At 46.9% G+C, this 20,878-nt stretch overlaps 1 protein-coding gene across 1 annotated transcript in view; it reads left to right on the forward strand.

The window, feature by feature from the left end:
- The first annotated feature begins 4,404 nt into the window (after positions 1-4,404).
- The window catches only part of FLVCR2 (FLVCR heme transporter 2), a 51,852-nt gene continuing 35,378 nt past the window's right edge, over positions 4,405-20,878 (forward strand). The window contains exon 1 of the mRNA XM_032405638.1: positions 4,405-5,520. Within this exon, the coding sequence (XP_032261529.1) occupies positions 4,780-5,520 (741 nt within the window). The 5' untranslated portion in view covers positions 4,405-4,779. The remainder of the gene's footprint in view (positions 5,521-20,878) is intronic.

A 20,878-nucleotide genomic window follows, 5' to 3' on the forward strand; every position in this document is an offset into this window, starting at 1 on the left:
CGTCCAATCTTCACATTGTGATGACTGTGTGATTCACACCTGAGTCACTTAAGATAACCATGATTTTCCCCCTTCCCTCCATAGCTTTTTATAGTCCATTAATAATAGGAATTAATAATTGATCCCTCCCATTTATTTAGTTACATTTGTGATACTTTGTCACCAGTCCAAGCTCTAATTCCGCCCCCAGTTGTGTAAACCCCCTCTCAAGAGTTTCACACACAATCCTATCAGTGTCAAGTGCTTGAATAAACCTTTCCTGGAGTTTTTTGACTAGCTTCCATCTGAACAAGGTGCTTTTTGTGCCCGGTACGTGATGGTCCACCTGGGGTTTTCTTTTACCGTGATTTTGGTGATTCCAGTTGCCTGCCTCTTGTGTTGGAGTTCCCATTTCTTGGATCTAACATCTTACTCTCTAGGCTTCCTCCCTTGTTTTGGTGGAGCGCATCCTTTAGCAGCTTCCTGAGAGAGAGGATGAGGCACTACCTTTTTTGGGAAACTCTGCATTTCTGAAAATGTTTGATTCTCTTGTCATACTTGTTTTCTTTTGGTCATTTGGGTATAGAATTCTAGGCAGGAAACGATTTTCCTTCAGAAGGCATTATTCCCCTGACTTCAGGTTTCCAGTTTGGGTGATAACTCTGATGACATTCCATGCCTGCTTTTTTGGAAAGTGTTTTATGAAACCTGTTCTTTAATCTCTGAAAACCTCTCGGAGCTCTTTTTTGTCCCAGTTTTCTGAAATGTCATGGTAAAGTAAAATTCAACTCTATTCCACCAACAAGTATTGAGAGCATGTGCTGTATGGCTTATCCTACCAAATCCTCCAAGGTACACAAAGATATACACAAGTCCTTAAGGACCTGGAAATGTATGGGAGTATGGGAGATAAGGGAAAATAGTTTGGTGAGGATGCGCTATAACACATACAAGATTTGTAAGAGGCACATTTCCACAAATTCCAAGTGTCGGTATTTTTTAAGAGGAACTGATCCAGAATCTCGCTCTGATTCATTCATTAGCAATTTAGCCTTCCTGCGCACTCAACAAATTCCATGCCTCACACATCTGCAGCCGCTGCTTATCCGGTGGGACATTGTGACTTCGAGTCGGGCTTTTATTGCCAGGAGTAGTTATTAGCCTCTAGAGGGCAGACTTTGCTACTATTCCGCTGAAGGCCCGGAAAGCTGGAGTTCCATGCAGAGGGGCCCTCAAGCTCCCTGGGGAATCAGTCGGGATAGAACAAGGAACCAGGGCCCCCTTTCAGGAAGCAATCTCTAAAATGTATTTCTCCTTCCCCTTCAAGGTGTACCTATAGATAGGACATATCTATCTATCGATAGATATATGTAACACATAGTAAGCTGCTCAGTAAATGTTTTCTCAATGGATGAACACAATATTTCTCTTTATGTAATATCTACCCAACATTTATATAGCTGTCCATCCCTGGAGGGAATCAGCCAAGAGACAGCGCTACTGTGGTGGCTCCCAGATTATTATTACTGAAAACAATTTTGCAGATATTTTTAATCCTCATTTTATAGACCAGAAACTGAAGGATAGAGAGGTTAGTAAACTGAATCCAGACCTCACGTTAGATCCTTAGATCCGACTCACTCTACCACAAAAGGCAACCCCAAATATCACTGGAATGGCAGGTTAGACCACTTGGGATTCGTCACCAAACTGAAGCATTTGTTACCCCAGAGGAGCACGCACTGGGGGAGAGGAGGTGTGGTGGGTGGAGGGGAGCTCACAGAACCATACTGTTGCTTGTTTTGATGCTAAGTAGCTGTAGGGCTCTGAGTTACAGGCTCCAACTCTCTGGGCCTCAGTTTCCATATCTGTAAGATGCAGTTAAGAATACATTATAAAGGGGCACCTGGCTGACTCAGTCAGTAGAGCATCTGATCTTGATCTTGAGTTCAAGCCCCACACTGGGTGTAGAGATTACTTTAAAAAATTAATAAATTTCTTTCTTAACCAATTGAGCCACTCAGGCGCCCAATAAATTTCTTTCTTTCTTTTTTTTTTTTTTAAGATTTTATTCATTTATTTGAGAGAGAGAGAGAGAGAGAGCACATGAGAGGGGGGAGGGTCAGAGGGAGAAGCAGACTCTTGATCCCGGGACTCCAGGATCATGACCTGAGCCGAAGGCAGTCACTTAACCAACTGAGCCACCCAGGCGCCCTTCTTTCTTTCTTTTAAAAAAGAATACATTGTGAAGAGTTGGAGAGAGGTCCATGATGATCTAGGAATAAGAAGCAGTGGGAGGTCTTAGAAGGCCTTCCAAGAGAATGGAGGTTCTGTGCTCTTTGGAGAATGATGGGAAACACTGCTGGAATTTTGAGAATGGAGACTGTTAAATTAGTGTAGAGATTCTTCGTGGGTATGAGTTTTCTCTCCAAACATTCCATTATAATCCAAGGCCCCATAATTTCTGCCAAAAAGTGGATGTCTCCAGTGTTCCTCCTCCTGGGAACCAGGGGCTCAGGCCCCACAGGGGTGCTCAAACTTGGCTCCCTGCTGAGATCACCTGGGGAGATTTTTTTTTTTAAGATTTTATTTATTTATTTGACAGAGAGAGATACAGCGAGAGAGGGAACACAGGCAGGGGGAGTGGGCGAGGGAGAAGCAGGCTCAGAGCCCGATGTGGGGCTAGATCCCAGGACCCCGGATCATGACCCAGGACCCCGGGATCATGACCCAAGCTGAAGGCAGACGCCTAACAACTGAGCCACCCAGGCGCCCCACCTGGGGAGCTTAAATGTGCAGATGCCAGGGGTCCACTCTTAATGAACCTGATTTGGGGTGTGGCCGAGGTACTGAGAATGTTGAGTTCCCCATGTGATTCTAATGTTCAACCCAAGTTGAGAACCACTGCCCGGGGCTTTAAATTCATTTTTTGTTTGAAAATTTAAAAAGAAAACAAAAGGAAAGCAGTGGCACCCAGTGGCTCTCAAACTTTTATGTGCAAACAAGCAGATCACCTGGACATCTTCTAAAATATAGCCTCTAATTCAGGAGGTCCAGCTGGTCTAGGCTTCTGCCCTTGTAACAAGCTCCCAGGGGCATGCCCACACTGCTGTCCCCAGATGCATTTGAGCAGCTAGGCTGTAGCTTGAATGAATACAGACTTGCCAGGGAACCATGGCTCTTCAAGCCAATTGGGATCTTAAGAAGTCACTTTACTTTTTGAGCCTTAGTCTTCTGATCTTAAATGCAGGCAAGCCATAGTAACTACATCATAGAGTTCTTGTGATGCTTTAATGACATAACGTAGTAAACATGTTTGGCACGATACAACAAATGTTAGCTTTTGAATTATTGGGATAGCCAACACTCCTGGAATGCTTACCATCTGCCAGGAGTTTTCAAAGCACTTTCATGTCCTACATCATTCAAGCTTCAAAACGACACTGTGAGGTGGGTACTTATGATTTCACCATCCCTATTTTATGGATGAAGAAACCGAGGCAGAGAGGTGGAGTATCGTAATTTGTATCACACACCTGGGAGTAGCTAGGCTGGAGTTTGAACCCAGGGAGAATCTCGGCTCTTTATCCCTCTCTGGGGCTGAAATGGACGCTGCGAACAGGCATTTCTGCCCTTCAGGCCTGACACTCCGGAGGCGATGACTTGAGGGATTACCCTCTGTAATGGGCTGGGATCAACAGGTGGCAGCCCAGGGCTACTTAAAGGCCACATAGCGCTGGGTATTCCATCCCACAACGCCGCCACCGAACTCTCCAAACTCCCGGAGGCTGCCCTCCACCCGCAGGTGCTCGCCTAGGAAGCTGCGCAGGGACCGACAGGAAAGAAGAGGCCTGCCTCACAGGTTCACATCTGAGTTCCCCATTAAATGACCACGTCCGCAGGCAAAGCAACAATAAAACGAGTTTCCTGCAATTCCCGTTTCCCCGAGGAGCGCAACCAGACCGAGAAATCTACAAATCTCCTTATACCTAAAGTTCAGCAAGGATCTGGGAGCTCAGCCAATTGGTAAAAAGTCGGGAAGCCCTCTTGGATTTCCCCAGAGCACTCCGGAAGCGCCGGGCATCGGTGCCCACGCGCAGGGGATGGGGACCCGCACCGAGGAGACGCTAGCTGTGGGATTACCTCTGCAGAGCTTCGGGGATTTTTTTTCCTGCGGGGTCCCCTGGGAGAGGCAAATGAATCTGAGGGGCAGTGCGGAGGGTGGGGGTTAACCCGGCGGTTTCCATGGCACCCGGGGCGTGGGGGAGGAATGCACCCCGCAAGCTGTGGCGAAACAACTGCGCAGCCGGACCAGCCCGGCTCGAGAAGGCGGGAGGGAAGGGGGGAGCAGGAGGGTGGGGGAAGCCCGGCTGGACGGGGGTGGGGCGGTCACGTGCGCCCGAGGGGGCGGGGCCCCAAGCCACCCCGGAGCGGAACCGAGTCCCACCTACAGGCTCCGTGCTAGGCGCGAACTTTTCTCCCGGACCGAGGGACTGAACTTGGCCTGAACCCCTGGGGAGGACTCAAGGCACCCGTAGCCAGCACCGGGCTGAGGTGCTGCGGCCGGCCTGGGGGACAGCGGTCGGTGGGAAAAGACACCAAGGAAAAGTGGGAACAGAAGCTTGGGGGTGAGTGAAGGGAGTTCGGCTCGCAGTTTTTACGCAGGCTCGGATCTCCGTGTTTTCTGGGGTGGGCCTGGGCGAGTGCCCTGTCAGCTCTAAGGGAGCAGCCGAGGCCACTGTCCCTTAAGACTGCCGGGGTCCTCAGCACCTGTCTCGGGCTCCAGGAGAGGCTGTGGTCATGGTGAATGAAGAGCCCAACCAACAGGAGCACGATGGCAGCCCTGCGCAGGAGCCTGCCCTGCGCGCGGATCCCAACGCCTCGGCCCACCCCAGCGTGTCGGCCCACCCCAGCGTCTCCCTTCACCCCAGCGTCTCCATTCACCCCAGCGTGTCGGCCCACCCGAGCGTGTCGGCCCACCCCAGCGTCTCCATTCACCCCAGCGTGTCGGCCCACTCAAGCAGTTCTGCCCACCCCAGAACCTTGGCCGAACCCGGTGGCTTGGCCTACCCCGGGAGCTCGTGCCCCGAGGACCGTAGCGTGATCAAGGTGAGCAAGCGCCGCTGGGTGGTGGTCCTGCTGTTCAGCTGCTACTCCATGTGCAATGCCTTCCAGTGGATCCAGTACGGCTCCATCAATAACATCTTCATGAACTTCTACGGGGTCAGTGCCTTTGCCATCGACTGGCTGTCCATGTGTTACATGCTGACCTACATCCCTCTCATCCTGCCCGTGGCCTGGCTGCTGGAGAAATTTGGCCTGCGCACCATCGCCCTCACCGGCTCTGCTCTCAACTGCCTGGGGGCCTGGGTGAAGTTGGGGAGCCTGAAGCCACATCTCTTCCCAGTCACCGTCCTAGGCCAGATCATCTGCTCTGTGGCCCAGGTCTTCATCCTGGGCATGCCCTCCCGCATTGCTTCTGTCTGGTTCGGGGCTAATGAGGTCTCAACGGCCTGTGCCATAGCTGTCTTTGGCAATCAGGTGGGTCAGGGAGTTGGCGGGTGTTCAGAGGAATGGGCATCATATCATTGGGAAGCTCACTGTGTTGGGTTGTACCTGAGGGCGCCTAAGTGTGTGGGAGCCTGTGGTTTTCTGACCTCAGCAGTGTTTGTGACCCTGGGGGACTTCATGGCTGGGCGGGAGTGAGGGATTGTGACTGGATGGCTCTGTAAGAGCAGGTTAGGGGAACAGAAGGAGACCTTTTCCTTCACCGACAGTTTCTCCTCCCCCAGCAGAAAGCATGCTTCTGGAATGTCCTCGGGTTTATGATCTCCTTCCTGACCCCGTCAGTCTGATATAGGAAAGACGTTATTAGGGTTCGAAGCCAACGGCCAAGAAAGAATTCTTGAGACGTCTTTGGTGCAAAAAGGTGATTTTATGAAAGCCCGGGGACAGGACCCGTGGGTAGAAGGAGCTGCAATGGGGTCATGAGGAGTGGCCCGTTATATACTTTCAAGTTGGGAGGGGGTTAGGGGTAGCGTTAAGTCACTAAAGAATTTTGGAAGCAAGGTTTCCAGGACCTTGAGAGGGCTAGCTACTGTTGGGAAAAGGTCATTTATTACTGTCTAGTAAACCCTTAGTCATGAGACCCCTCAGATGTATATCAGTGGGCCATATGCTTGGGGGATGATTGCCAACATGTATCTTGGGGGGGGGGGGGTTTAGAGATAAAGGAAGTTTCCAAAGGAATTTTTATACGTTAAAGTAGACTTACAGGATCCTGGGGGAAGGGGGGGTCAGACTAGAATTGCCTTTTGCCCTTAGCAAAGTATTAACATCGAGGCAGCTGAGTCCCTAGAGGAATGTCACTCTGCCTGTTCCAAGGACTTGTCAATGGGCTGTAGGTAGTGAGGAAACTTAATAATTTTCCTTCTACCTTTGTTTCCCACATCAAGTCCACTGGCTTAGACCTGTGATTTCAGGAAAGCTGTTCTTTCTCAGGGAGCAGCCCATGGGCATCAGATTATTCTGGGATGGTCAGAATTTGATGGATATTTTTAGCCTGACTCACCAGCTTTCCTAGAATGCAGTATGTCCTGTACTAACATAGAACCACTGAGCGCTGGCTTGGTGGTGTTTGGCCCTTGGCCCCGTGCTTACCTTCTTTTATACACAGCTGAAGTGAGGACAGTGGAAACAGTGCTCTGGGCCAAACTGCTTCCCTGGGGAGTAGAGCCAAGCCTAGCAGGATGGAATAGGAATCTCGTGCTGAATTTCCAAGGCCTAGAAACCTTTTTGGAAAGGCGTGGAAAGCTCCTATCTCAATCCCTTTTCTTTCTTTCTTTTTGGAGGGAGGATCTCTTTGCATCTCAGTGAGGTTATGACCCAAACGTTGGGCATGTTACTGACGGGATTTTGGAATATAGGTGAGGTTCAGTGGGGTAGAGTCCGGAGCCGACAACTAAGCAAGAATTCTTGAAACGTCTTTGGCGCAAAATGGTAGTTTATGGAAGCACAGGGACAGGACCCGTGGGCAGGAAGAGCTGCTGCCTCGGGGTTGTGAGGGGTGGCTGATTACATACTATAGGGTTGGGGGAGGTAAGGAAAAGGGAGGTTTCAAAAGGATTTTTGTATGTTAAAGAAGACTCACAGGATACCAGAGGCCTTGCCATTGTCAGGTTAAGGTTGTTTACCCCACTAGTAAGGCATTAGCATTAAGATAGTTGGGAACTTCCTGGAGGAACATTACACTCTGCCCACTTCAAGTATCTGTCAATGGGCTGCAGGTTATAAGGGCATTTAATTGTATCTATTTCCCTCTGGAAGCTAGGTTATTGTAGGAATGCTTTGTTCTTGTAGATTGCTAAGACATTTGTAAACTGAGGGAGACTCATGTCTTGTAGGAATGTGATCACTCTAAATTAACTATTTGTTTTTCCTTTGGGGCAGCCAGGAGTGCCTGAGGAACGTCACATAGATCCCATGGGGGGAGGGGTGTTGGGGTGTCAGCTTCTGCTTTGTCCTCAGCTTGCCTTCTGTTCTCTCATCATTATGACTGCCTTCTCCAAATATTTGAAGCAAGTATTTATGGGGTCCTTCTCTATCTAGACCACTGCCTCCAGGTCCCACTTCTTCCCAAGCACCTGCAGTTGTTTTCATTTTATTTTATTTAACACATGACCAGTAACCCTTAGTTCTTACTTTTTCCCTTATAGGAGGGTAAAGCTGGGAGGTGAAGGGCAGGACCTTTCCAACTTCCTAAGGGTTAAATCTCCCTATGAGCAGCAGAACGGGATTCAGTGCAATCTCAAACCCATTGTTTTGGGGAGAGCAGGATCACTTTGTGGGAGAAGCCCCTCGGGTGGCCTGGTGAGATCCGAGAATCCAAAATGTTTTTGTAAACCATAAAGCATAAACTAATAGGTTTTCAGACCCCTCCTCACACACCTGTGAGGGAACTTGACACCAGATAAATCTTTGAAGTTTAATAAGACTATTTACTCATTCCTCACCCCCACTCCCCACCAAGGTCAGGAAATGCTAAGAATTTTACATTTAAAAACACTCTGACAGCATATATTTGTATCACGGAGCCATCTATTCAGTTTGATCTTTTTGTCTTAACGCTAGAAAAAATGTGTGAAAAACTGAGTTGGTAATGCTTCCTCACCGTCAGGATGACTATCTATGTTTGGTTCTTGGCATGCGTTTTACCTTTCTTTCTGAGTAAGGCACGGCTGAATGGAGGAGAGATAGTATTAGAGTAGTATTAAGAGCTTTGCCGCTTAGGAAAAAAGGCTCCCCAGAGCTGTCTAAACAGACTTCAGATGCTGTTCCACAGAATAATTCTTGTTGGCCTGCAAACCTCACACTGATCAGCTAAACTCTGTACGCTGATAATTCTGACCTCCCTCTTCTTGTGCCTCTTACGCGTACTCCACACGTGCACCAGCCCTGCTTGCATCAAATTCGTCATTCATTCATTCATTCATTCATTCATTCAACAAGCATTCACCTAGTGCTTCCCATTTGCCAGGCACTGGGCTAGGGCTACAAAGATAATCCCCGCCTTTGCAGAGTTCCCATACCAGATTTTAAAATTGTACCAGGCACTAGGATTCCGATAAACAAACAAATAAACAAAAGCCTAGATCAGCGTATAAAGGATTTATTTTCAGTTCTCCATGAGATTTTTGGTATCTTCTTTGCCCAATTGCTTAGAAAAATTGAAGGGGAAGGAAGCTAATATCTACCAAACACCTATTACGTGCAAGGCACTTTCTTACCTATTATTTAATTTTTCAACTCTATGAGGTAGGTGGAATTGTCCCTGTTGTTATGGGGGAGGAAATTGAGACCCAGATAAATGTAGCAAACTTATCCAGGGTCCTACAGCTACTAAGTGGTAGAAGGGAGATTTGAATGCAACTCCACCTCCAAAAGCCCATGTCAATAAGCCAATACTGAGTTGTCATGTGGATAAAGCATATATTTTTTATTTTAGAATTAAATTTTTAAGTTAATTTTTAAATTTTTTTCATTAATTAATTGGTTTTTTAAAAGTAGGCTCCACGCTGGGCGTGGAGTCCAAGGCAGGGCTTGAACTCACGACCCTGAGATCACAACCTGAGCTGAGATCAAGAGTCGGACGCTTAACTGACTGAGCCACCCAGGCGCCCCTAAAGCATATATTTTTAAAAAGGGGGAGGGCAGGATTATGAGGTTGGAATTTTGCCCCTTGTGTCTGGTTGGTGGTGGTGATAAAGTACCCAGCAGTTTTCTCCAGAATCTGAGAACCTCTGTACCTGTCTTCTGTTTTGAAGTGCCTGGCGTTAGTACCGTCTCCCCACCCACTGTGTTGTGAACTGCTAAAGGGTGGATTCTGCCTCTTTGAGCCTAGCAAGAGTCATAAGAAGGTGGGGCTCTGGTCTTTGGGAAGAAGAAACCAGTGAATCCTCAGCTGGGGTGAGAAAGGGAAGGAGTCTTAGAATTGCAACAGAGCCTCTTCCCTTTGTCTCTGGCCAGTTACACAGGTGGTGACAGCCTGACATTTGGCAACACTTGTTCTATGGCTTCCAGGGAAATTACCCATGTGGGGTTTTGAGTGATGTGGACGATGTTATAATGGAAGGATTGGAAGAAAGCCCTGTCTTAGAGTCTGGTGATAGCTTGGTGGCACTGGACGGGAGAGATGTGGGAGCTCGAAGGGACCAAGTCGGTTCCAGCCCCTGTGAGGAGCCTACAGCACTAAGGTGGGGAGGGACTTCCTCAAGGACCCCTGGGCAGTGCCTACCAGAAAGAGTAGGAGAGAATGTTTGCTTTTCAAGTTATGAAAATATAGGAGTCTCCCCTTATCCCTGTTTCACTTTCCATGGTTTTAGTCCCCTGCAGTCAACCTGGAAACAGATGGTCCTCCTAACCTATAGGAGGGTCATCCATAGCCTAACACGATGTCGTAATGCCACATCATTCCCCTTGCTTCATCTTATCACATAGGTGTGTTATCATCGAACATCATTGTAAGAAGGGTGAGCATGGTACAATAAGATAGTTTGAGAGAGAGGTGACATTCACATAACTTTTATTACAGTATATTGTTATAGTGGTTCTATTTTATTACAAGTTATTGCTGATCTCTTACTGTGTCTAATTTACAAATTGAACTTTATCATAGTTAGGTAGGTATAGAGAAACATGTAGTACAGACAGGGTTCAGTACCATCTGCAGTTTCAGGCATCCTGTGAGGGTCTTGGAATATATCCCCTGTGGATAAGGATAGACTTACCTGTCTAGTGCAGTCATCTTACAGAATCAGGTGTGTAGCGGCCATGCTGTTTGGACTTTCAGAAATAGCACCACCCAATAGAAACTTAAGGCCAGCCACATGCACAACTAAATTTCCTACTAGCTACATTAAAAACAGGTGAAATGTAAATTTTTTAAAAAGTAGAAAGAGCAGGTGAAACTAGTTTTACTAGTATATTTTATTTAACCTGATATATCCAAAATAGTCTTTCAACATGTAATCTATATAATAAAATCACTAATAAGCTATTTTCCATTCTTTTTTCATACTGAGTCTTTGAAAATTGGCATGTATTTGACACTTATAGCCTCGCCACATTTCCTAGGAATGGTGAGATGTGTTCAATAGCCAGGTTGGACAGCGCAGATCTAGAACAATGATGCTATTTAGCAGGTTGGGTTGGGGGGGGGGGAGTTTTCCTTGACCCTCTTAGGGGCCTTAGTTGGGTTTAAAAATTAAACTGATAAAGACAGGTAATCAGGAGAAAATCATCCAAGTTTATATAAGTATTACATGATATGGGAGCCTTCCTAAGGAAATGAAGAAACACTTAGACCTGTGTGCTTTTAGGCTAGACTTGATGAAAAGTGCACCATCGTGGAGGACTATGACAGGTTAGGAGTATGAAATTAGTGTAGGAAACTGAGTAAGACCTGTTATGATTCTCCTTGGTATCCTTTTTTTTTTTTTTTTTTAAGATTTTATTTATTTATTTGACAGAGACACAGCGAGAGAGGGAACACAAGCAGGGGGAGTAGGAGAGGGAGAAGCAGGCTTCCCGCTGAGCAGGGAGCCTGATGCGGGGCTCGATCTCAGGACGCTGGGATCATGACCTGAGCCGAAGGCAGACGCTTAACTGCCGAGCCACCCAGGTGCCCCCTTGGTATCCTTTTGTCTTGAGAGGTAAGGGTGCTCCTTTGCTCCAGGTATGGGAGGAGTACCTCTTACAGGAAGGTTTAAGGTGTGTTTCAGGGAAGAAGAGCAAGCAGGAGGAGGTCAGAGTGACTTTCCCTATCTGCTCTTTTCTGAAACTCCCTCAGCTTAAAATATTCTGGGTGCCATAATTTGGAGGAGCATGTCCTGAACCACATCATATTTACGCGTTTGGAAATAGATTCTAGCAGATAAAGATGGGTGCTAGGAAACGGAGTCCAGTCTTGAGGACGTGGTGTTTGCTGGACCGGCTGATCGTGTGGTAATACCAGAGAGGCTGGGTGTCTGAGACTGACTCAGGGGTCAGGGTCAGGAGGTGGATGGTCAGCCTACTGTTGTTCCCAATCATAGTCATTTGCCATGGTCATGTGTTAAAGTCTAAGCTTATCGTTCTGGATTTTCTAATGTTAGAGGCCTTTCAAGGTCTGATTGAAGTTGGGGGAGGTGAAGGCAAACTCTTGTTCTCTTCTAGTGATTGTTCTTGTTACTTAAAGCACACAGAGTGCCTGCCCACGTGGCTGACCACTTCCTGGCCTCCCCTTATGCACTGGAAGACAGGAATAGGCCAGGGCTGGGAGGGGAGGAGGCCAGTGGTGATGACATGCAGTGGGGTGGGGCTGGGACCACACCTTCAAGTGCTCCTGGGTGCCAGGCAGGTCTTATAAATGTGACAGTCAAAATGACATTGGGGTGTGGTGGGGTCACGACAAAACGTGAGAGTCCATTTCCCATCCAAAGACAGCAGCTGCGTCGGCTGCTGCCAACTGTTGGTATATAAAGCATGACCCAGTGTTGCCAGAGCTCATTTTTTTTCCTTAAGGAGAAACCAGAGATCTAGATTTTTAGATGAAGTCTGTTTTTATTATTATTATTATTATTATTATTATTATTATTATTATTCTGGTAGAAGAGACATAATATCATTTTAACCATTCATAAGTGTACAATTCAATGGCATTAAATACTTTTACAATGTTATGTAAGCATTACCACTATCTATACCCAAAACTTTTTATATACCCTCAACAACTGTGTACCCATCAAATAATAACTCCTCCTATCCCCCTTCCTCCAGCCCCTAGTTACCTCTCTTCTACTCTCTGTTTCTACGAATTCGCCTCTGCTAGGTACGTCATATAAGCGGAATCATACAATGTTTGTCTTTCTGTGTCTGCCTTATGAAATCTGTTTATTAAGTGCTGATGACAATTCATAGGGGTGTGTGTGTGTGTTTAATTATATTCCATCCTTTTGAAACTGTGGATCAGATAAAACTTCAGTTTGAGACTTCTGGGGAAAGTGAAGTGGAAGTGAATTCCAGTTCTCCTTTGTCAGTCGGAAAGCCCCTGCCCAAGATGCAGGCCAAGAGAAATGAACTCGAAGGCTAGCAGCTCTGGGGAGGACACCAGACTAGTGCTCCAAGCCAAAAATGGTGATCATTTGCCTCACCCTAGGGGCTGGGTAAAAATACAGATGCCTGGGCCCCAGGTGGACTTCCTTAACTGGACTCTCTAGGGGTGGGGCGCGGGCTCCTATCTTTTTACCTGGCTTCCCAGGGGAGACTAGTGATCAGTTTTTGAAATCACTAGGAAAGGGGAACAGCAGGCCTTGGGAAGGCAGCCTCTTGCTTGGAGCCACGTTCTTGTCAGGAGAGATTTATTATGTGTTTGCTGGTCCAGTGTGCCCGGGGAAGCAATTGGGAGCTCAGCCACTCACCCTTCAGATTGAGGGAAGAGGCTGGGCTGGGGGTGGGGCTCATAATTTGGATTCATTTCAGATTTTTGAAATATACTCCCACCCCGGGGGTGGGGAGGCACGCCCTGGTGGAATGTGATGTGGAACCATGCTGATGCTCCCTCCTATTCCTTTTATTTCTTTGACCTTTAGCTCAGGCCACTGGAGGAGGCTCAGGTTGGCCTGGCCTGACTTCTGTCTTTGTTCCTTTGGCAGCAATTGCAGGTGGCTGGCAATTCCATGGAATCAAGTCTAAGTCTTTGGGTTAGCATGCTAAGACCCCTACTCTTCTCCATTTCTTTCTATCCAGTCTGTCTCTTGTTCCCACCAGTCTGGCTCCTTAATTCTCTCCTTAAAGATACACTCACTGCTTGGGGAATCAGCCTTAGGCCTCGAAGAGTATGTCAGCAAGATGGTGGGTCAGGAAGCTTCAGACCCTTGCCCCTCACAGAAATGTTAAGCAAACTAAAAACCAGCTAAAATAACTTCTTTATAGGATTTCTGGAGATTACTCAAAGATAGACAGCAACCAGGCAAACACCCAACCAAGAAAAAGCCCCATTCAAAATGGTAGGAGATTTCATGGAATTTTTACTTACCTTTTCCTTCTCCCTCCGTCCTCCCCCATGCTGTACTCCCGATAACCAGTTCCTTTCTGTAAACTGAATTTGCAACACTTTAACCTAATTGTATCTTTGTACACTAACAATGAACAATCCCAAAAGGAAATTAAGAAAACAATTCCAGTTACAGCAGCATCGAAAACAAAATATCCAGGAATAAATTTTAACCAAAAAGGTGAAAGACTTATACACTGAAAACTAAAAAACATTGCTGAGGGAAATTAAAGAAGTCATAAATACATGAAAAAGACATCTTGTGTTTGTAGATTGGAAGACTTAATATTGTTAAGATGGAAATACTACCAAAAACAATCTACAGATTCAGTGCCATCCCCATCAAAATCCCAATGATGTTATTCGCAGAAATAGAAAAATGGAAAATAGAAAAATTCATGTGGAAATTTAAAGGACACTGAATCGCCAAAACAGTTTTGGAAAAGAACAACAAAGTTGGAGGTCTCATGCTTCTTGATTTTAAAACTAATAACAAAGCCGTAGTAATCATGACAGTATGGTATTGCCTAAAGACAAACATATAGACCAATGGAATAGAGAGAGCCCAGAGGTAAACCCTCGCATATGTGGTCAAATGATTTCAACAAGAGTGCCAAGGCCAATGGAAACCTTTTCCTAAAAAAAAAAAAAAAAAAAAAAAAAAAGGTATTTTTTAGAGCAGTTTTAGGTTTGCACCAAAATTAAGTTGAAGGTACAGAGATTTCTCCCCACCCTTCTTACCCCACTCCTCAGCACGCACAGCTTCCGCCATTGTCAGCATCCCCCACCAGAGTGGTGGATTTGTTACAGTTGTTGGACCTACACTGACACATCATGATAACCAGTCTTTTCAACAAATGGTGTTGAGAAAACTATAAACCACAGTGGTACATTTGTTACAGTTGATGAGCCTACATTGACACATGATTATCACTAGCCTTTTCAACAAATGGTGTTGGTAAAACTGTAACTCTGTAAGAAGAAAGCATAGGGAAAACGCTTAGTGATGTAGGATTTGGTAATGATGACAGTGATTTCTTGGTTGTGATACTGAAAGCATGGGCAATAAAAGAAAAAAAGAGATTCATTGGACTACATCAAAATAAAACACTTCTGTGCATCAGAGGACACCATCAATAGAGTGAGAAGGCAACTCGTGGAATGGGAGAAAATATTTTCAAGTCCTATATCTATTAAGGGTTGATATCCAGGATATATAATTAATATATATGTATTAATTATATGTATATAATATATAACAGCTGAACAATAAAAAAATCCACCTAATTTAAAAATGAGCAAAGGACTTGAACAGGTATTTCTCCAAAAAAGATATACAAATGGTCAATAAGCACATGAGAAGATGCTCATCCTCAGGGAAAAAAGAAACAAGTGTAGGGAAGGATGTGGAAAAATTGGAACCCTTGTGTGTTGCTGATGGGAATGTAAAATGGCGCAGTCATATGGAAGACAGTATGGCAGTTCCTCAGAAAATTAGAAATAGAATTACTATATGATCCAGCAATTCTGCTTCTGGCTATTTACCCAAAAGAACTGAAAGCAGGAGGTTAAACCAGATATTTGTTTGCCCATGTTTATAGCAACTTTATTCACAATAGCCGTAAAGGAGAAAGCAACCCAAGTGCCCATCTACAGATGAATGGATAAACAAAATGTGATATACACATGAAATGAAATATTATTCAGCCTTGAAAGGAAATTCTGACCCATGCTACACATGGATCAACCTTGAAGACATTATGCTAAGTGAAATAAGGTAGTTCACAAAAGCAGAGATACTATATGATTCCACTTATATGAGGTATTGATGTGTATTTTTTTCTGACACCAACTAATTCTCCAATTCTTTAACACCAGCTGAATGTCCTACAATTCAATTTAATTCTGACACTGACTACTTGGAGTTAAATGCAGACCAACCCCCAAGTTAAGGGCTCAGTTCCACAAGACTGCCCCCACTTAAGATGCCATTTGCAAGTCTTGGGGGCCAGCCACACTTCTCACTGACTGGTTATAAATTGACGGTTCCCATGACCCCTACTCAGGTTCTATAATTTGCTAGAATGGCTCACAGAACTCAGGTAAACATTTTATTTACTGGTAAGGCCACTTACTTTACTCGTTATTATAAAGGACACAACTCAGGAACAGCCAAATGGAAGAGATGTGGGGGCCTCTCTGGGCATACCACTCTCCCAGCACTGATGTGATGTGTTCACTGACCAGAAAGCTCACCGAATTTCCTTGCTCATGTGTTTTTATAGAGCTCAATTTCTAGCTCCCCTTGCCTTTTCAGAGGTCGGGGGGAGGATGAGGCTGAAAGTTCCCAAACTCTAATCACGTAATTTTCTGGAGATTAGCCCATCCTAAGGCCATCTACAGTCCTTGCTCTGAGTCACTTCAGTAGCATAAATTCAGGTGTGATTGGAAAAGGATTCCTTGTGAGTAATAAAAGTCTCCTACCACTCATGAGATTCCAAGGGCTTTTAGAGCTCTGTGCCAGGAACCAGGGACAAAGAGCAAATATATTTTGATTATACTGCAGGTACAAAGAGTATTCAAATTCATAGAGACAGAAAGTAGGATGGTGGTTGCCTGGGACTAGGGGAGGAAAGAATAGGGAGTTACTGTTTGATGGGTATAGAGTTTCAGTTTGGGAAGATGAAAAATACTCTGGAGATGGGTGGAGGTGATGGTTGCATAGCAATATGGATGTACTTGATACCACTAAACCATACAGTTAAAAATGGTTAAAATGGGGCGCCTGGGTGGCTCAGTTGGTTAAGCGTCTGCCTTCGGCTCAGGTCATGATCCTGGAGTCCCAGGATCGAGTCCCGCATCGGGCTCCCTGCTCGGCAGGGAGTCTGCTTCTCCCTCTGACCCTCCTCCCTCTCATGCTGTCTCTCATTTTCTCTCTCGCAAATAAATAAAATCTTAAAAAAAAAATGGTTAAAATGGTTAAGATTTATGCTATGTGTATTTTACCACACACACACACACACACACACACACACACACACACACACACACAAAGATCCAGTGCTTGTGAGGTGTTTCCTTCTGGCTGGGTGCCTGCTCACCTCCTGTCATCAACTCATCAGTCTCTGTGCTTGGAGGAGTGCATTCTGGGCCTTCTGCGTGCTTGCTGAGTTCACTGGGATACTGGCCTTTGTTTTCTGGATGTTTGTGTTTCCCCCTCTTCCTTATCTTTTCTCCTGTCCTTTTCCACCTCTTTCTCCTCCTCCTCTTTCAGCTAAATGGGAGACTTGCCAGAGGATTAGAAATTTGACTAACACACCTCTCCTATATCTCAGAGCAGGGCTCTGGGCATAACATGCTTACAAATGGATGGACAAGTTAATACACAAGAATTAAGGTGACTACTTAGTTGAGAGCTCAGGTCATTGGAGGAAGGAACTGTCATACCTGGATTTGTCTTTCTGATGTGATTTAATCTTATTCCTTCAATGGAAAGAGCTATGTAGTCCTTACTGTGTGCCTTGAACTGTGCTAGACCCAGGGTGGTTGAGAACACCATCTTTAGCTCTGCTGTGTTCCTTCAGTCAAGTCCATTGGGTTTCCTACATTTTGATTTCTTCTTTTGTAAGCAGGAGATAATATTGGCTATTGCAAAAGGTAAAGAAGAGGATTAAGTGAAACAAATGGAGGGATCTTACTTAGCTCACAGAATTTTCAGATAAAAAAGTGCTAAATGAAGAACAGATGCCATCAGTACCACCATCAATAAACGTAATTGCTCCTGTGTGCAGGGGGCTCCTGATCTAGAAGGAGAGGCCAACACTTAAAGGCTCATAATACCACCATGTACGTGCGTGGGGGCTTACAGGTCACAGCATGTGGGAGGACATTACCCCAGTGTGAGCACAATGGGGAGCAAGCAGGACAGCTTCCCTGAGGTGATTTTTATGAGCTGATTCTTCATGGGTAGAGTGCCCAGGAGTTGGGTGACTAGGGAGGGTGGGCCATTCTGGGAAGTTTCCAGGCAGTATCATAATGGGACAAGTCCCACTTGAGAGCTTCTCAACCTAAAAGCTGTATATAGGTGCTGGGAGGTGGTGTTACTTTCCCAGCATGCAGTGATGACACCTGTTGTCTGTGATGAAGACTTTCGAGTCTCTGGGGTAACACAGATACTGGCTCAACCCCCTACCCCCTACCCCCACACATCAGTCCTTAGTCTCACAAACCTAAGGTTCTACTGAAGGAGGTGGGCTGTCCAGGCCTCTTAGGTAGACACAGCTGCTTTCTACTGGCTGGTTCTTGATCTTTTTCCAGCAATGCTGTTAACAGGATGTCCTTTCCTTGACTTCAGCTCCCCCCCATCCCCAACATCAAACAGCCCCGTGTGGATCGCAGGTTAAGGGTTGGAACCCCATCAAGGATGATAAAGAACCATACGGTTAATGTGACAGCTGGTGTTTCCTCTTCTTTGTTCTCTGTCTCCTGACTTCTGTCCAGCACCATTCCTGAACTTAACCCAATGGAGCATCTTTCTTCTCTTGGTTCTGAAGGACTAAGGGCCTTTTTCTTTACTGAGTCATCTCGAGGTGGGAGGCCTTCCTGCAGGCTCTGGCTGTCCACCTCACTTCTTCTGCTTTCTGACCTCATTCCAGGCATCTTTCCTTTTTTATGCTGTGCAAAAACATTAGCTCAGCTTCTCAGCACCCCACGGTTCAAGATGAGGCCTTGCTTGGGCATGAGGGCGGATAATAGCTGTGCCATGTTTGTGCTGTAGGGGAGATGGGAGGCAGGGCTGGGTTCTACTTGCTTGCCATCTTTTTGGAATTAGTGTGTCTCAGAACCTCGTAATGGAGCAGTGTTTGCTTTGGATCCTGCCTGATTCCTTTTCTAGAGAGGAGGTGAACACAAGTCCCTTTCGTTTCCAGGAGACTGCTTCATTGGACAGCTCTGCTGGCTCCCGGGGAGGGGGGCGGGTGGGCATGAAGGTGGAGCAAAGTTAGGAGTTGTTTCTTTTTTCTTCATTTTCCCCTCCTCCTCTCCCCTGGAAATTCCAGCTTTCTGCCCCAAATTACTGTGTTGGCATGGCTGGGTGTCCTCTGATGGCTCTGGAGGCAGCTCTCTGTACACGAGGCTATTGGTGGTGTCCATCTATTCTGAGAAGTGGGCAGGACCCATTCCAATGGGCTGTTTGTTTGGGGTGGTGGCTGCCCCTGAAGCGATCTGTGCCTCCTCAGACCTTTGCCCTGGGCTTCCAGTTCAGTAGCTGGACATGTTTGTGGAACCACTCAATGAGCTCACTCAGAGGACCACTTCTTCTCTCCTGAGGAGCTTGGCAGGAATACAGATCCCTCTCTATCCCACCAGCCCTGCCTAGGACACGTAGGGAAGACAACAGCGGAGAACTGTCTCTGACTTCTTTTGCTGAGGGCAGCGGAGAGCCACTGTGAAGTGTGGGCCATGCACCTCCAGCCGCAGAACCCCCAAGGGGGGGCGGGGCGGCGCGGGTTGTTAAAAATGCAGATTCCTGGGCGCCAGGGCAGAACCAAGGAATCAGCGTCTCTGAGTGGGGCTCAGGAATCTGTGTTTTTGATTCTCTGTCAGGGATTCTGACGCCCCCTGAAGTTTGAGAACTCCTGGGGTGAAAGCCGTGGAGGCGGGACCCAGCGCTGCTGGCCGCTGTGTTTGGAGCGTCCAGCTGGACACCTGCCCTCTTCGGGCACCAGCTTTGTGATCTGTCGCAGGAAAGTCTGCCTCCCAGGGTTGCCACTGGAGTTAAGTGAGGGAGAGTGTGAGAGCTCTTGGAATGAAGCCCTCCATAGACTGTTACGGAGCGCACACCTGCCTTCTCCCTCCTTACCACACTCTTTGTGGCATCTTTAGATTTCAGGTCCTTTCCTTCATCGCTGCTGTCCCCGAAGTTTATGCCGGCAGATCCCCCTCCCCAGTGCCATAGGTGGGGGAACTGAAGCAGCCCCGTCTGCGCCCAGTCTCTCAGCTGGTGAGAGCACCTCCAGCCTCCTACGGGGAGGTCAGCCCCCCGCAAGACCTTGCTCGCAGTACACAGGCCAGGAGGCGGCACCCCTGGGGCACGGCTGCGAGTGAGGGTATTTGGGTGGGAAGATGGATGTCTGGTGCTCTCGCTTTCACACTTCAGCCGTGGGGCGTTATCCTCTCATTGCCGAGGGAAGATTCCAGAGCATTTTCTGTGATTATCATCTAATAACATGTCAGCTGTGGCCTCAGGAGGAGGGGAGTGGGGGTAAGGGAAGAATGCGGCTTGACTTAACTCTCTTACTAATCTTTTCCACCTTTTCAGTGTAACTAGGCCCCTGGAGAAAATCCCCTCCTCCCATATCCTCAGTTCCTGAAGCCTTTGAAGCAGGTGGTCAGGAAGAGCAGCGGGTGGTTATAAAAGCCTCTCTCTTCCGGTGCTGCCTGAGGGGGGCGGGACCCGTACAGATCAGGGCTCTCGGGTTTCTGGAGCTTTCTGGAGCGACTTCCTCTAAGCCCTCACCACCTCCATGTCCTGAGTGTCACTGGAGTGTCACCATCCCGGTCCTGAGAAGACAGTCTCAGCCCCTGGCCTGCTGTGTGGTCTTGAGGCAGGCATCTCAACCACCTTCGCTGTTCGTGGAGTAAGACCTCCCTCCTTGCTAGTGTTCGCTTCTCAGGCTGTTGTGGGGGGAGAGGAAGTTGGGTTCCCAGAGCCCAGATCATTGGCTGGAGGTTTGTTTAGAGGGACTGAAGGAGACGTTAATGCTCTCTCCTCCCAATGGACTGCCTTCGGATTCACTGTCCAGAAAGAACTTTGATAACAGATACCGAGTAAATATGTTAGCCATTTAATGATGACCCAACCACGTTCCTTAGTTATATAACAAACGCACTGCAAAGGATTCCATCAGGCCCTGGGTCATCTGGAGTCTCAGACCGTGTCTTCGTGGGACATGAGCCTTGTCGCGGCTCAGCGAGGTTCTGCGGGAAGAGAGCGGGGCCGGGAATGGGAGCATCAGAAGTCCCGATGTTTACTTCACTGCTCTGAATTCAGCAAGTTGCTTAGACTCAGGGAATAGGGGACAGAGCACGCCCCTCATAGGGCGGTGTCATTTCACCTGGACTTTGGGCATCCTGCTCTGACCTCACTGGGTTGTCTTGCTGCTCAGATTATGTGTTGTACAAACAGAGGCTCTTAAGTGCCTTTAAGAAAAACCGACTCTGGACTTGCTCAATGACACTCAAGGAATAAAACGGCTTTCCTGTGCACAACTCACATCCTATCTCCTTTGTGAAGTGCAACGTTGGAGT

This window comes from Phoca vitulina, unplaced genomic scaffold, assembly GCF_004348235.1.
Source record: "Phoca vitulina isolate PV1807 unplaced genomic scaffold, GSC_HSeal_1.0 scaffold7, whole genome shotgun sequence".
NCBI classification, from domain to species: domain Eukaryota; kingdom Metazoa; phylum Chordata; class Mammalia; order Carnivora; family Phocidae; genus Phoca; species Phoca vitulina.